Source organism: Hoplias malabaricus, chromosome 6, assembly GCF_029633855.1.
Source record: "Hoplias malabaricus isolate fHopMal1 chromosome 6, fHopMal1.hap1, whole genome shotgun sequence".
NCBI classification, from domain to species: domain Eukaryota; kingdom Metazoa; phylum Chordata; class Actinopteri; order Characiformes; family Erythrinidae; genus Hoplias; species Hoplias malabaricus.
Genome location: NC_089805.1, coordinates 44,714,499 through 44,730,301, shown reverse-complemented (window position 1 = coordinate 44,730,301; position 15,803 = coordinate 44,714,499). Strand labels below are relative to the sequence as shown.

The window sequence follows — 15,803 nt, the reverse complement described above, 5'->3', positions numbered from 1 at the left end:
TTAAAAGGTCTTTATTTTGTAGATATATAATTTATTACTAACTTTCATAAACAATAGATTCAAAATTCTCTTAAATTTAGAAACACGTTAACATCCAAAAATAAACATGAAACATGGATGATTCTTTTATTCAAATATGTTTTGCATTTATTTAAGATTTATTTAAGGTTAAGGTTCAGAGCGAGCTGTTCCAAGACTGAGTCGACTCAAGAGTTGAGTTTCTTTGAATCATTGGCCAACAGTTTTTTTTTCCCCCAGACGTTCAAAGATACCGTGGTGTGTTCTCTGTGCCGTGTGTAAAATGTTTTCAGAGTGAGTTTCAGAGTCGTCTGAGCAGCAGCTCGGAACAGAGAGAGAGCACTGGGAAAGGGGAACTTGTCTCGCTCACAGACGGAGCATTTTCCTGTTTATAGTTCCTTGCAATTTTCTGTTTTCAAATCAGTAATCATTCATCATCCATTATCAGTCTTTTACACGTTATCAATTAGTATTTATTCACAGACAAATAGTGCAAAACATTTCCTTATAAATCTCGTCTTCAAATTGTTATTTTTATTTAGTTCTCGTCCAGGTTTCATTGTGAAAAACAAGTCATCAATTTATATTTTTTGTCACAAAAATAAAAGCTCATTCACTGTACCCCCATGTAGCCCCACCCATTCCTGCTGAGGAGATGTGGAGCACTGTTCCTGAGGAATAAAGCAGTCTGCAGCAGAGTAATCGGAATGCAAAGTGTGGGAATGGCATTAAATGTTGTACTGTTCAAGGCTGTCAGGAAGCAAATGGACAGTCGCAGACTTCCAGAGAATTCACATCATCAGACGTCTTTCTGTGACTGTTTTGGGCTTTTGAAATGAAACATTAGACACAGTGTGGAACTGTAAGAGCAGATCTGAGTGCGCCATCTGATCTGAGTACAGGGAGATAAGAGATAAGAGAAGAATGCCTGCTCTGTGGCTCTGTTTAGACTTCTCCTCCTCCTCTTTACTTCCATCCTCTCTCTCTGTTCGTTACTAAGCCTCTAAACTTCCCCTCACCCTCACACCTGGAGAAACACAACCACACGTAGTTTCACCTTATTTTATCATGAGTTTGAATGAATACTAATGAACACTTTGGTTTAATTATTAATATAAATGTTGCCTTAATGACTGCTGTGTGTAAACTGCATTATCTAACAATGTCTGCCTTGAGGGACCAAGCATGTGCCCAGAAACATCCCAGTCCCTCTTTGGCTGAGCTGCCCCTCCACACCCGCTGTGGCTGCGTGAAAACGAGTAACACACCACAGATTTAAGGTGGAACTGTGTGTTTGACGGGGAAAATGATTGTTGTTTGTTCGCGGCTGATGTGTAACTCGTCTGTAGGTTTTTATTCACTGTTTGAATCACCACAGAAGCTCATGTGTAACTGGAGGTGTTTAGTTGTGTAGCACTGTCGCTAATGCAGTTAGCCGTCTCCAGAGTTTGGAGACATTTCTACCTTAAAGGATCTGAAAGAGCAAAAATTAACAAGTGTTTATTTCCCTCCTATGGAGCATTTAACTTTCAGAGTTCTCTCCACTGTCTAAAGATACTTCAGCACACCAGACAGAGAGAGTTTGTATTTTCAGTTATTTACGGACACTAGGGCTTCGTAAACACTTCAGACTGGTTTCCAGCGCAAACCGACTGCAGAGCCGCAAGTTTATTAAAAGTGTTTTTGATTACAGTAATGAACTACGCCATCATCAGCCACTTATATTAGAGATGGAGCTGGGCAGAGTCATGAAGGACATGACTAAGGTGACCGGACGTCCTCTTTTACCCGGATATGTCCTCTTTTTTAGACTTAAAAATATGTCCGGGCGGAATTTCACAAACGTCCGGGATTTTGTTTTTCTGGAGCTTACATAGAACTTCGAGAACATTCGTTCACAAACTAGTCCCGCCCTCCCCTACTCCGATTGGTTTGTTTGAGTGAGAAGGGGGCGTGGTGAAGTAGCCTAAAGTCTTCTGATTGGACAGTCTGACTGTAGAGCTACCGTTATTGGTCGATAACCTTCTGTGTAAACATTCACCATCTCAGATCTGGTCACCCTAGCCATGACACAAAGCACCTCTCTGATTCTGTACTCTGGCATTGTTTGTTATGTCGTGATAATGAAATACATTATTAATCATCTCAGAAAAACAACACGTTAAATTGGAATAAACTGAATTAAATACTTTCTCCATTAAACATTTCTTTAATAAATTACACATTATATTCAATTAGTTCAAAACCTCGAAAACAATTACAAAAAAATAAATAAAACTGACTAAAATAGATTATAAAACAGACTTAGAAAATATGCCAAAAACCTTTTAGGGCTTCCATAGTAAACTTCACACTCCCAAACACAGGGGTTTCTGAGTTATGAGCTCATTAAAGAGGAAATTCACTTTTTTTTAGAGTGATTTATAGGAATTCTTGTGGAATTTTTGTTCCACAGACTTTTATTTACAAAACAAATAACAATCATTTACAGGGGTTGGACAATGAAAGTGAAACACCTGGTTTTAATTTATTAGTACGGTGAAGGGCCTCCTTTTGCGGCCGATACAGCGTCAGTTGGTCTTGGGAATGACATACACAAGTCCTGCACAGTGGTCAGAGGGATTTGAAGCCATTCTTCTTGCAGGATAGTGGCCAGGTCTCTACGTGATGCTGGTGGAGGAAAACGTTTCCTGACTCGCTCCTCCAAAACACCCCAAAGTGGCTCAATAATATTTAGATCTGGTGACTGTGCAGACCATGGGAGATGTTCAACTTCACTTTCATGTTCATCAAACCAGTCTTTCACCAGTCTTGCTGTGTGTATTGGTGCGTTGTCGTCCTGATACACGGCACCGCCTTCAGGACACAGTGTTTGAACCATTGGATGCACATGGTCTTACTGGTGCAGTGTGGAGTTAATGAAGATTGTCCACAAGGCTGCTCCAATTTAGCCCTGACACCTCCCACACTACAATGACAGGTGTTTCAGCTTCATTGTCTAACCGCTGTAAGTTTCTGACTCTAATTATACTAACTGACATTAAACAATATACATACAATAATTAAAAATCACTTTATTTGCAGTGGTCATTGTTGGTCCCTGTTCTTTTTGGATCATAGGTTTGAGGCTCTGGCTGTAACTGCTCCAGTTTTCATTATTCAGCTGTGTAACTCACTTACAGACACTGTTCTGAACACCCAGGACCCACTAATCACACTATACCAGATTAAATAGACTCAGATTTGAATAAAGTGAGGTGGAGTGTGTGGAAAATTAATTTCCTTTTACAGTCTGACCCCAAAAACATAGAACTGTGTAGTGTAACTACCTGTAATCTGGCATAGGCCTTTTCTCCAGTTCTCACATCCACAGACTCTGCCTTCGACGGGAGCTTGACCAATAACGGAAGGCCCTGGGCGGAGTCAGACAGTCGGCAGTTGACATAAAGCTCCATGTTGATGTGACTCCGCCTCAGTCCAGTGACACGAAGAATCACTGACTGAGTGTGACCCTCGGACAGAGACGGGTTCTGAAGGTTCACTGAGTGGACTTTACCATCAGAACGCAGATACCTGACCAGTACTGAGAGAGAGAGAGAGAGAGAGAGAGAGAGAGAGAGAACCAGCAGACAGTGGCCCCATCTGAACATAAGTTTAATGATAGCTTTAGTCTGAACATTTACTCCCACTATGTTCAAGTTCACAAGCTACTGGAATGTAATGGATTGCACTAAGTAACATATGAGGAGTATCTAGGCATGAAGGTATTTATATCTAGGTATTACAATTTCAAATAGTGAGATGGCACTGATGGCACTGTGGCGCAGTGGGTAGTGTCGCAGTAACACAGCTCTAGGGACCTGGAGGTTGTGGGTTCGAGTCCTGCTCCGGGTGACTGTCTGTGAGGAGTGTGGTGTGTTCTCCCTGTGTCTGCGTGGGTTTCCTCCGGGTGACTGTCTGTGAGGAGTGTGGTGTGTTCTTCCTGTGTCTGCGTGGGTTTCCTCCGGGTGACTGTCTGTGAGGAGTGTGGTGTGTTCTCCCTGTGTCTGCGTGGGTTTCCTCCGGGTGACTGTCTGTGAGGAGTGTGGTGTGTTCTCCCTGTGTCTGCGTGGGTTTCCTCCGGGTGACTGTCTGTGAGGAGTGTGGTGTGTTCTCCCTGTGTCTGCGTGGGTTTCCTCCGGGTGCTCCGGTTTCCTCCCACAGTCCAAAAACACACGTTGGTAGGTGGATTGGTGACTCAAAAGTGTCTGTAGGTGTGAGTGTGTGTCGCCCTGTGAAGGACTGGCACCCCCTCCAGGGTGTGTTCCTGCCTAGGCTCAGAACTGGATAAGGTTTACAGACAATGAATGACTTGAAAACTCGTCCTTTACATCTATCATCAGAAAATCTCTTTTTTATCAGATTTGGGAGCAGGTGAACCCCCTCTGGGCTGAGTCCGGGGAGTAGAGTGGAGACTAATATCCTGAAGTCCACAGTCACACACAGCGCCAGGCTCAAGTCAATGTGTGTTTTACTCAGAATGGATTAGTTTTAATAGCAACTGCAGCAAAACTAATGATGGAAATGAGCTGGTGTTTTCTTTATATCTCCTCAGAGAGTGTCACTTCCTAGAAACATTATAAAAGTTATCTGCAGGATTAGTCGATTATATCCACACCCAGAACTTACTGAACACCCCTCGCAGTTATTCAGCTTTAAGTTATAACTTAACATTTACACATATCCCATAGTAGATATAGGTTCTGCTTTGAGACATCTGTTAAAATGGCTGTCGATGTAAGAAAACTAAATATTCTCATTGTGTGGGACAGATAACACCCCATTTGCTCAATCTGAAGACTTTGATTTATATTCACACTTCCATAATTATCATTCAATGATGGAAACCTCACAGACCCCCTAGCTGCAGAGTGTGTTACAAGTGTGTCTAATAAACACACACACACACAGTTGGATACATGGAGAACACCATTCTATAGTGATATAATGTTTAATTTACATTTTGCACAGTGTTCCAAATTTTCTGGAAATGGGGTTTGTGTGCAGAATGCTAATGCTAATGCTAATGCTAAAGCAGATGTCTCTTGGCTTATTTAACAGATCTGGGCAGTTAGTGTTCTCCTCCAAGTGTGTTGATCATCAATAGTGTTATGTTAGTGGCTCTCTGTATAAACAAGGAGTAAAAATATCATTCTCACCTAGAAAAACAACAAAAAAACTATTTTGACCAAAGTTTCACAGATAGCATAAAAAAACACTGGGTGGAACAGCTCACGTTTGTTGATTTTGCCGATGATGGAGACCTCCAGGAACTTTTTATTGTCCTCCTTGTCGTAGAGGCCGAACAGAACTCCGCCCAGTTTGGGGGGCAGTCTAAAAATGGAGGTTACAAACAGGTCCTGGACACTCCCCAAACCTCCAGACAAACTCTCCACAGCCTTCGCCGTCTGACCAGCGTCTCGCAGGTTCAGCAGGTCAATCACTGGACACAAAGAGGAAGGATGATCAATATATAACTACAGTGACATGCTTACGCTTTATGATCATTGTAAAACAGTACAACACAATCTGACTTCAGCATTTAACACATCCGTGGCAGTGAAAACACTAGTCAGTGGCAATAGAACAAGTGATCTTCCAGTACCAAGCCTTCCATTAGCCCACAGCTGCCTCATTATGTCTTATAATTATCCTCAATGTGGACACAAAACAACAAAAGACCATGTAAACCTTAACCTCACCGGGCAGTTATGCCGCTTTTCCACTGTATGACATCAGCTCAGCTCGACTCCACACGGCTCAACACACTTTTCCCTGGTCGTTTCCCCTCCCACGGCTCCCCCACAATATGTAGCCGGTGATGTCGCAAAACCCATCTCTAACAGGAACAGCGGGCTTTGGAGACCACAACAAAGCTGAGGGTAATTTTAGGCTGTATTTACTCGTTGTATATTGTTGCATTGTTTTTTTTTTTGTTGTTTTTTTTTTCAAACGATCCAAGGAGCGTTTGAACCTCTTCAAAAGACCACGGCGTCATTTTACGAGCTGCCGTCGTGAGTCGGATAAAAACAAACGTGATCTCTGCTGCAGCTGGAGATTTTACAGATGGAGAGTTGGTGCTGGTCGTCTGCATTTCACAGTGTAAACAAGTCTCTCTGGACGATCCGCGCTCTGCAAGGTTTACACGTCACGTTTAGTCCCTGCTCGGCTCGTTTTGTACCAGGCACGAGCAGTGACTAAGAAAGTACCTGGTTTCTGAGACCAGTATCAGATTTACCTAATGGAAAACAAAAGAGCCGAGCCGATCCGAGCTGAGCAGGGACCATGCTGTGGAAAAGCGGCATTACTTCCGTTATTACAGCTCTGTCTTCTACTATCTGTTAGAATCATAGCAAAAACTACACAATCTCAACAAATGATCTCTTCATACGTTCATACTTAATAACCTTGCGAACATCCAGTTATTTTAAACATTTCTCTCTCTCTCATTTTCTCAGGGTCATGTGATCAGAGGGTCAGCTGGTTTATACATATTTCCCCTGCTCTTCATTTTCTGTGTTGTTAATGGTGTGTGTGAATAGCAGAACCCCTGAGAGAGAGAGAGGTTACTGAATCCTGTATCCACTGTATTCTTTAAAAGAACTTCAAATGGTTATTTAGGAAACACAGTGGTTCTGGTAGAAGCAAGAAAGCTCAGAGACCCATCTGAATGTAAAACTAAAGGATCTGGAGAGAAGAGCGTGTTAAGTTTGTTTTTAATTGCTGAAACACAGGCATTCCTAACCTGGGGGGTGTGAACTGGTTGTGAGAGTTCTACCAGAGTATATCTACATAACCCAGAGCGGTTGCCTATGGAGGTGTTGTTTCAAACCATAATTATTCTCCCCTACAGACCCCACCCCCCACCCCCCATCATCATCATTATTCCTCACTAAACAAACTGTCTCTGCCTGTTTTCTCCAGCACTGAGAGACAGAACTCACAGTTGAGCTAAACAGTAGAGGGCGCTTCTTTAACACAGAAAGGTGAATCACTCTGTATCGGTTGCATTTTAGAAACTGTCAGAAGACACAGGAAGATTCCAGTACATGATACAAATGAAAGGGACCACCAGCACCGTGACCGTGGAGGTTTCTGCTAATTCAGGCTGGGTGTACCCAAACTTTTTACCAAGCTTAAAGTTTCATCACGAGGTTGGGATTAAAGGCTGAAGCTGCAGATAAGTCTGAATCACATCAAACGAACCTGGGCTTAATCTCCTTACTGAGAGATAGAAACCCTAAAGGACCACCATTAACCCCTCCACTCTCTCTCACTGACACACACACACACACACCTCCTCTTTCCCTTCTCTCCTGACACTTGTCATTATCTCCTCCCCCTCTACATCTCTTTCACACAAAGACTTATGCTCTCTATTATTTTCCTCCTTCTTTTGAAATGATTAATGGGGGGGGGGAGTAAATAATAATAAAAAAAGTACTTGAGCTGTATGTTATGTTTATGTTAAATATATGCAGTTTTGCCTAAAAATAGTTTTTTTTTACAGTTGCTTTCAAACATTTATTAAGAACTAAGACACTTTGATTTTACTAAATGTTTACATAAGTAGCCAAATAGTCAATTTTTTGCACAAAATTACATTTTGTTAATTAAATACCAACCCAATACCAATGTTTCGTCGCAGTCACACAGCTCCAAGGACCTGGAGGTTGTGGGTTCGAGTCCCGCTCAAGTCTGTGACTGTCTGTGAGGAGTGTGGTGTGTTCTCTCTGTGTCTGTGTGGGTTTCCTCCGGGTGACTGTCTGTGAGGAGTGTGGTGTGTTCTCTCTGTGTCTGCGTGGGTTTCCTCTGGGTGACTGTCTGTGAGGAGTGTGGTGTGTTCTCTCTGTGTCTGTGTGGGTTTCCTCTGGGTGACTGTCTGTGAGGAGTGTGGTGTGTTCTCCCTGTGTCTGTGTGGGTTTCCTCCGGGTGACTGTCTGTGAGGAGTGTGGTGTGTTCTCTCTGTGTCTGCATGGGTTTCCTATGGGTGACTGTCTGTGAGGAGTGTGGTGTGTTCTCCCTGTGTCTGTGTGGGTTTCCTCCGGGTTACTGTCTGTGAGTAGTGTGGTGTGTTCTCCCTGTGTCTGTGTGGGTTTCCTCCGGGTTACTGTCTGTGAGGAGTGTGGTGTGTTCTCCCTGTGTCTGCGTGGGTTTCCTCCGGGTGACTGTCTGTGAGGAGTGTGGTGTGTTCTCCCTGTGTCTGCGTGGGTTTCCTCCAGGTGACTGTCTGTGAGGAGTGTAGTGTGTTCTCCCTGTGTCTGTGTGGGTTTCCTCCGGGTTACTGTCTGTGAGGAGTGTGGTGTGTTCTCTCCGTGTCTGTGTGGGTTTCCTCCGGGTTACTGTCTGTGAGGAGTGTGGTGTGTTCTCCCTGTGTCTGTGTGGGTTTCCTCCGGGTTACTGTCTGTGAGGAGTGTGGTGTGTTCTCTCTGTGTCTGCGTGGGTTTCCTCCAGGTGACTGTCTGTGAGGAGTGTGGTGTGTTCTCCCTGTGTCTGCGTGGGTTTCCTCCGGGTGACTATCTGTGAGGAGTGTGGTGTGTTCTCTCTATGTCTGCGTGGGTTTCCTCCGGGTGACTGTCTGTGAGGAGTGTGGTGTGTTCTCTCTATGTCCGCGTGGGTTTCCTCCGGGTGACTGTCTGTGAGGAGTGTGGTGTGTTCTCTCTGTGTCTGCATGGGTTTCCTCCGGGTTACTGTCTGTGAGGAGTGTGGTGTGTTCTCCCTGTGTCTGCGTGGGTTTCCTCCGGGTTACTGTCTGTGAGGAGTGTGGTGTGTTCTCTCTGTGTCTGCGTGGGTTTCCTCTAGGTGACTGTCTGTGAGGAGTGTGGTGTGTTCTCTCTGTGTCTGCGTGGGTTTCCTCCCGGTGACTGTCTGTGAGGAGTGTGGTGTGTTCTCTGTGTCTGTGTGGGTTTCCTCCGGGTGAATGTCTGTGAGGAGTGTGGTGTGTTCTCCCTGTGTCTGTGTGGGTTTCCTCCGGGTGACTGTCTGTGAGGAGTGTTGTGTGTTCTCTCTGTGTCTGTGTGGGTTTCCTCCGGGTGACTGTCTGTGAGGAGTGTGGTGTGTTCTCCCTGTGTCTGTGTGGGTTTCCTCCGGGTGACTGTCTATGAGGAGTGTGGTGTGTTCTCCCTGTGTCTGTGTGGGTTTCCTCCGGGTGCTCCGGTTTCTTCCCACAGTCCAGAAACACACGTTGGTAGGTGGACTGGTGACTCAAAAGTGTCTGTAGGTGTGAGTGTGTATTGTCCTGTGAAGGACTGGTGCCCCCTCCAGGGTGTATTCACGCCTTGCACCCAATGATTCCAGGTAGGCTCTGGACCCACCGTGACCCTGAACTGGATAAGGGTTACAGACAATAAATGTATGAAAGAGCTCTACATTTCAAAATGCAAACAGTGTTTTCTCTACATACGCTAAACAAGTCAAAAACAAGTCAAACCCACCTCAGGTCATACTTTCAAAACACTAGCATGGGTTTTTTATCCAAGAGGAACACCAAGAGTCTATCACAGCACAACAACTGTCAAAATACTGAGTTAATGGCATTACAGAAACAGCATTGCATTCCATCAGTCAGTTTTACCACCAAACAACAGACATACTTTTTTTTTTTTTTTGCTTGAGTCTCAAGTGTGTGTGTTTTGGTAGAATACTACCTACAGGTGAATGACTAATATTTACTGCATCACAGACAAAATAGGGTTAAAGACAGACTTGGGGGTGGTAAAAGTGTCATGAAACGGCTGCCAGCGATCAACAAAAAAATCCAAAATACATGGCCTTTGGTCTCAAACTAAAAATGTGCTGTTTTAGTCTCTCCCTTGTCCAGACATTGTTTTCTTGTTCTCTCCCTCTCTCTCTCTCTTTGTCTCTCTCTCTCCCTCCCTTCCCTCTCTCTCTCCATGTCATTGACAGCACTTCACCACATGCTTATGTCTCCCATTGAGTTTGGAATCAGCCTTGGTTCGTCTAGGTTCATCAGTTTCTCAGTGTGTCAGTGCTCTGTTCATCCAAAAATGTTTATCAGTGGTTCAGTACAGCCTTCCAGCTGCTGAGGTTCCAGAAGTAGATGTTTTGACTGTATTTAAGGTTGAACATTAGGTTTTCATTTCTGTCGCGCTGTGTGCATGCATTTGTAAATGAGAAAAGAAAGAGCCATAGCTTTGGTTTTGGGAGCTTGTGTGTACAAACGAGGCACTTAGAGTCATGTTGGCTGACTGCACATTATGTGAAAAACATGAAATGTATTAAATGGTATAGGTCACAACTGATGGATGTTGTGCTAGTTGTGTTTAGAGTTTTGAAACTGTGACTACAGCTGGGACAAAGGGATGTTAGCGATTGTAAAAGGTTGTAAATCAGTGTGTGTGACTTTTGTGACTCCAAACATCTGCCCTCATTCTGGAGGATGGGTAAAGGTTCCTCAGCACACAACAGCAGAGATGTGTACTGTATTGTTCTGCAGCTTTAACGACAGGAGAAAACCCCACAGGGAAGAAGACAATGGCAGAGAGTCTTCAGTTAAACATTAACCAGAACACACACTCCTCCACTGAGTCCCATTCACACAGTTAAACTGTGTGACGGTGTGTGTGCGCGTGTGGCATTGTGTGTGTAGTGTGATGGTGTGTGTGTGTCTGGTGTGATGGTGTGTGTGTGTGTGTAGTGTGATGGTGTGTGTAGTGTGATGTGTGTAGTGTGTGTAGTGTGATGTGGGTGTGTGTGTAGTGTGATGGTGTGTGTGTAGTGTGATGGGGTGTGTGTGTAGTGTGATGGTGTGTGTGTGTAGTGTGTGTGTGTAGTGTGATGTGTGTGTGTGTGTCTGGTGTGATGGTGTGTGTGTGTGTGTAGTGTGATGGTGTGTGTAGTGTGATGTGTGTAGTGTGTGTAGTGTGATGTGGGTGTGTGTGTAGTGTGATGGTGTGTGTGTAGTGTGATGTGTGTAGTGTGTATAGTGTGATGTGGGTGTGTGTGTAGTGTGATGGTGTGTGTGTAGTGTGATGTGTGTAGTGTGTGTAGTGTGATGTGGGTGTGTGTGTACTGTGATGGTGTGTGTGTAGTGTGATGTGTGTAGTGTGTATAGTGTGATGTGGGTGTGTGTGTAGTGTGATGGTGTGTGTGTAGTGTGATGTGTGTAGTGTGATGTGGGTGTGTGTGTAGTGTGATGTGGGTGTGTGTGTAGTGTGATGGTGTGTGTGTGTCTGGTGTGATGGTGTGTGTGTGTGTGTAGTGTGATGGTGTGTGTAGTGTGATGTGTGTAGTGTGTGTAGTGTGATGTGGGTGTGTGTGTAGTGTGATGGGGTGTGTGTAGTGTGATGGTGTGTGTGTGTAGTGTGATGTGTGTGTGTGTGTGTGTGTAGTGTGATGTGTGTGTGTGTGTAGTGTGATGGTGTGTGTGTAGTCTGATGGTGTGTGTGTAATGTGATGGTGTGTGTGTGTAGTGTGATGGTGTGTGTGTGTAGTGTGATGTTGTGTGTGTGTGTAGTGTGTGAGTGTATTGTGATGGTGTGTGTGTGTGTAGTGAGATGGTGTTTAAAGAAGTTTTAAACAAATTGAAACAACAGAATTAAATGGACTCCTACCTCTCATGTCCTGACTCTGGCTGAGGTTTCCACACACTGCAGTGGTCAACAGCAGCAGCAAAAAAGTCACCCACTCCATTCTATACATACACACACACACACACACACACACACTCACAGAAAGAGAGCGGGACCTTCCCTGTGTGAGCAGCAGTTCCACACTCACACACTGCCAGTAGTACAGCTGAGGGACCTGAAATGGGCGGAACCTGTAGAGGGTGGAGCCAGACAAACATTGAGGCTGGGCCACAGTCTTAACCCCACCTTTTTCCTATTTCTCAGTGTGGGGGCAGGGTCCACCCTTTCTCCTGAGTTCAGCTCCACACTGGATACTACATCCCTGCTGAAAACACACAGGCTGTGTCTCAACTGCACACTTAACACTAATTCTTAACTCAGACATTGCATTAGAGAGAGGGGCGTAAACGTATATTGAATATAAATGGTTTTATTATTCGACATACTTTTTTTAGTGCAGAAGCTGTTATTCTACGACCTACACCATGTTTAGAGAGATATTCCAGTTTCAGGCAGACAACTTTGCGACTGTAGCTAAGTAGGATATGCGTTGCCATAGCAACAGTTCTGTTAGTAAGAAACCATGTAGTATGTTAATATTTTGTGTAGTAGCCTGCTAAGCTCACACTCTTTAGAAAAATACATAGTGTAAACTGTAAAGCAACAGTGAATAGTCCCCTATTGTTACGCAGCCAGTGCCATACTCAAAAATCAACTGCTTCTAAATAAGTCTTTGTGGATATTATACTACACACTACACACTCGAACACTAGTCAGAATTAGTATTAAGTGTGCAGTTGGGACGCAGACATTATTGTCCCACAATCCAACGGGATATGGACAGAGAACTTCTCACATCTGGGAAAAATACGTCTCTGTCCCAAATCGTGCCCTACTCACTACATAGTGCACTTACTGATGAGCTCTCGCCCCTCGCTGCCGTTGTATTCTCAGCTGAACCTATGTGTGCTTGTAGGTCCTTTACAACTTTATTTGCTACAAAAAAACATGGGAATTTCTTTTTCAATTCATCTGAGACTTTACTTTTCGGGATAGCTGCTCGAGATGAGGGTGGGTACGAGCTCTGCCTGAGGTAAACAAGGACTACTGACCAATTAAATGTTTACAGAGAAGGTTATCGACCAATAACGGTAGCTCTACAGTCAGACGGTCCAATCAGAAGATTTTACACTACTTCACCACGCCCCCTTCTCACTCAAGCGAACCAATCGGAGTAGGGGAGGGCGGGACTAGTTTGTGAAGGAAACTTCTCGAAGTTCTATGTAAGCTCCAGAAAAACAAAATCCCTGACGTTTGTGAAATTCCGCCCGGACATTTTTTTAAGTCTAAAACAGAGGACATGTCCGGGTAAAAGAGGACGTCTGGTCACCGTATCTTACTTTATGACCTACTCTGTGAACCAGAGGCGATTGCTCTAAGACTGCAAGGGTAGCTCAGCTTCCCCTAAAATGTAAAAAAATAAGTGATCAAATATATACTGTTGTGTGTACATGTCAGTGAATAAATATGCACTACAACGCACTCAACTTTTGTTCAGAATCAGCTTCTTATCACTGGTAAAGACACGGCTTTCCTCTCAATCATTCCCGCAGTTTTACAGTGGTTTAAACAGTGAGGACACTGAGCGTCCACAGAGTTCAATAGTGAAGCAGCGAAGTGCAGCAAAACGAGACGAGTCATTGGATAAATGCTGGGCTTTGTCCCGCCCATCGGACGCTCAGCGTCTCTGGGGGTCTATGGGGCAGTGGGCTGGCCTCGGCTGGCCCGGACGCTCAGCTTCTGCATGATGATTGGATGATCTGTCTGAGGCTGAATCCCTTTTTGATTGACAGCGAAATGAGAGAATCAGCGATCCTTTGGTGTAAAGATCCGTGGGAGCGTTACATTTTCATTCTGTTCTGAGTTGAACCAGAGACTTTGTTAATTCTCTTAGTGGCATTTTCTTTGTTAAAAACGACTAGTGACAAATTGAGCTTCTATTTCTGGTGGGTTTTTTGTAGCTGCTTGTGTTTGGAGACTGACTTCTATCACTCTTTCTGACTTCTATCTCAGTTTCTGTCCAGTGGGTGCTGCTGAGCCCCTCCACCGTCACAAAGCACTCACAGGCGGACACACTTCACATGAGCCAAGGCCGTTTAAGCAGCCTAGCTCTGCTGGCCATTGAGAGGACACTAGTCAAGTCCCTGGAAAAGACGCCTTGTTGGTACGACAGGGTCACAGATCATTTTCTTAAAAAGGAACAGAGGGTAGAATTTACGTATAAATAAACCCACACATTTTATGATGTAGGCCGAAATTGAGCTTCCCCTCCTTGAAAGACCAGTATCCCCCACTGCTGTGCACTACACATGGCGTATTCAAAGGCACAGTTTGAAAGAGTGTCATTCCAGGAGCTACAGCTATTTGGGTTTGTAACATCCATCTATGTAACATCCATCCATCTAACATCCATTTCTTTCTTAATTTCTATGTAATTGGTGTCTGTGGAAAACGAGGGCTCACCTTCCGTGTTTTACCTGAAATTCTTCTTTAAAAAGACTGAGAAATTGAAGGGATACCAAAGCTCATGTGGCAAGTTGCTACACAGTAAAAGTGCTTAAAACTCAACCAATTTAAAGACATCAATAATGGGGTTGATGCCATAAATAATGCAGACCATAGAAAAAGGCCCTGGTTATTCCCTCAGGTCAGAGTAGAAATACACTCTCAGATTACACACACACACACACACACACACACACACACACACACACACACACAGCCCTCCCCCACAAGGTGTATCAGAAAACACTGCTAAACTGTGGAAAGTGAGAATGAGCAGGAGCCTGTAAGAGAACCACTGCAGAAATAATGACTCCATTAAATCCTGCCCTGACCTGACGTGATGTGACATGACCCAACATACAAACCCCGACTCAGAATCAGTGGGAACAGTGCGGGGAACGCAAATAAACAAAGAAGGCACAGAAGAGGAGGGAAAGTCTCTTTTTACACTGAAAACAATACATCATTTTTATTGTTCGCTGGTGATTTTTGAGACATATATCAAAAACAGCTGCGGCGGCTAAGTCTCCACATCTTTATATAGTCGCCACCTCTTTTCACAGCAGCTTAAAAACGTAAAGGGCCTGAAGACACAGCGATGAGGAATTTCCAGAGTCTTAAATACACAACAGTACAGGGTCTAAGATTTCATATGTTGTTTTAAAAGTCAGAAGCGTGGGCATGGACGCTAAGCCTGGCTTTTGGACTTGTAGCTAGCAGCAGGCTGGGGGTCCACTTCTTCAGGAGCAACTATGTATCCCTATTCTCTACTGACTCTGACATTTAATCCAGGCCTGAGAGCTGAGATTAACACACAAAAACGTCACTAATATTGTGCTGTTTAAGGCGGACAGACTGACAAAAGCTGGGGGCTAATACATTCATCCAGCAGGGTAAGACAGATTATACACCTCTCTCTCACCACAGGAGAGTCTAGACCAGATGGAATGATAATTACTGTTCATACTGCAGAGAGGAAGATGAAGAAACGGCAGCTCTTCAGCTTCTCTTCCTCCGACAGCCGCTACAGAACACCTTTAACTGAGGAGATGAAGGCGGAAGGTGAAATACAGATGTTTAGGCTTTGTTCTTATTATGGAGGAGGAGTAACGGCATTAAAATCCAATCCTGCAACCAGTTCATTTTTGGCTTTAATTGAATTCACTTTGAATATTCATCACTGTGCAGAAGTCAGAGACCACACTTTTTCCCTCCTCCTGTAAAGTGTGACACATGCCTGTTGTTACCGCCCCCACCCATTCACATTCATAAACATAAGTGACCTGTATGTGTCTGTAACGTGAACAAATCTGTCCCTGAAACGACATTTATTCTCGCACTAATTCATTTATGGGCGGCACGGTGGCGCAGCAGGTAGTGTTGCAGTCACACAGCTCCAGGGACCTGGAGGTTGTGGGTTCGATTCCCGCTCCGGGTGACTGTCTGTGAGGAGTGTGGTGTGTTCTCTCTGTGTCTGCCTGGGTTTCCTCCGGGTGACTGTCTGTGAGGAGTGTGGGTTTCCTCCGGGTGACTGTCTGTGAGGAGTGTGGTGTGTTCTCCCTGTGTCTGCGTGGGTTTCCTCCGGGTGAC

The 15,803-nt window shown here is 44.4% G+C and overlaps 1 protein-coding gene across 1 annotated transcript in view; it reads right to left on the bottom strand.

The window, feature by feature from the left end:
• thbs3b (thrombospondin 3b) overlaps window positions 1-11,737 on the bottom strand; it is a 36,612-nt gene extending 24,875 nt beyond the window's left edge. The window contains exons 1-3 of the mRNA XM_066674390.1: window positions 11,631-11,737; window positions 5,294-5,500; window positions 3,348-3,601 (exon numbers count right to left, since the gene is read on the bottom strand). Coding sequence (XP_066530487.1) covers window positions 3,348-3,601; window positions 5,294-5,500; window positions 11,631-11,718 — 549 coding nt within the window. The 5' untranslated portion in view covers window positions 11,719-11,737. The remainder of the gene's footprint in view (window positions 1-3,347; window positions 3,602-5,293; window positions 5,501-11,630) is intronic.
• Window positions 11,738-15,803: the final 4,066 nt, after the last annotated feature.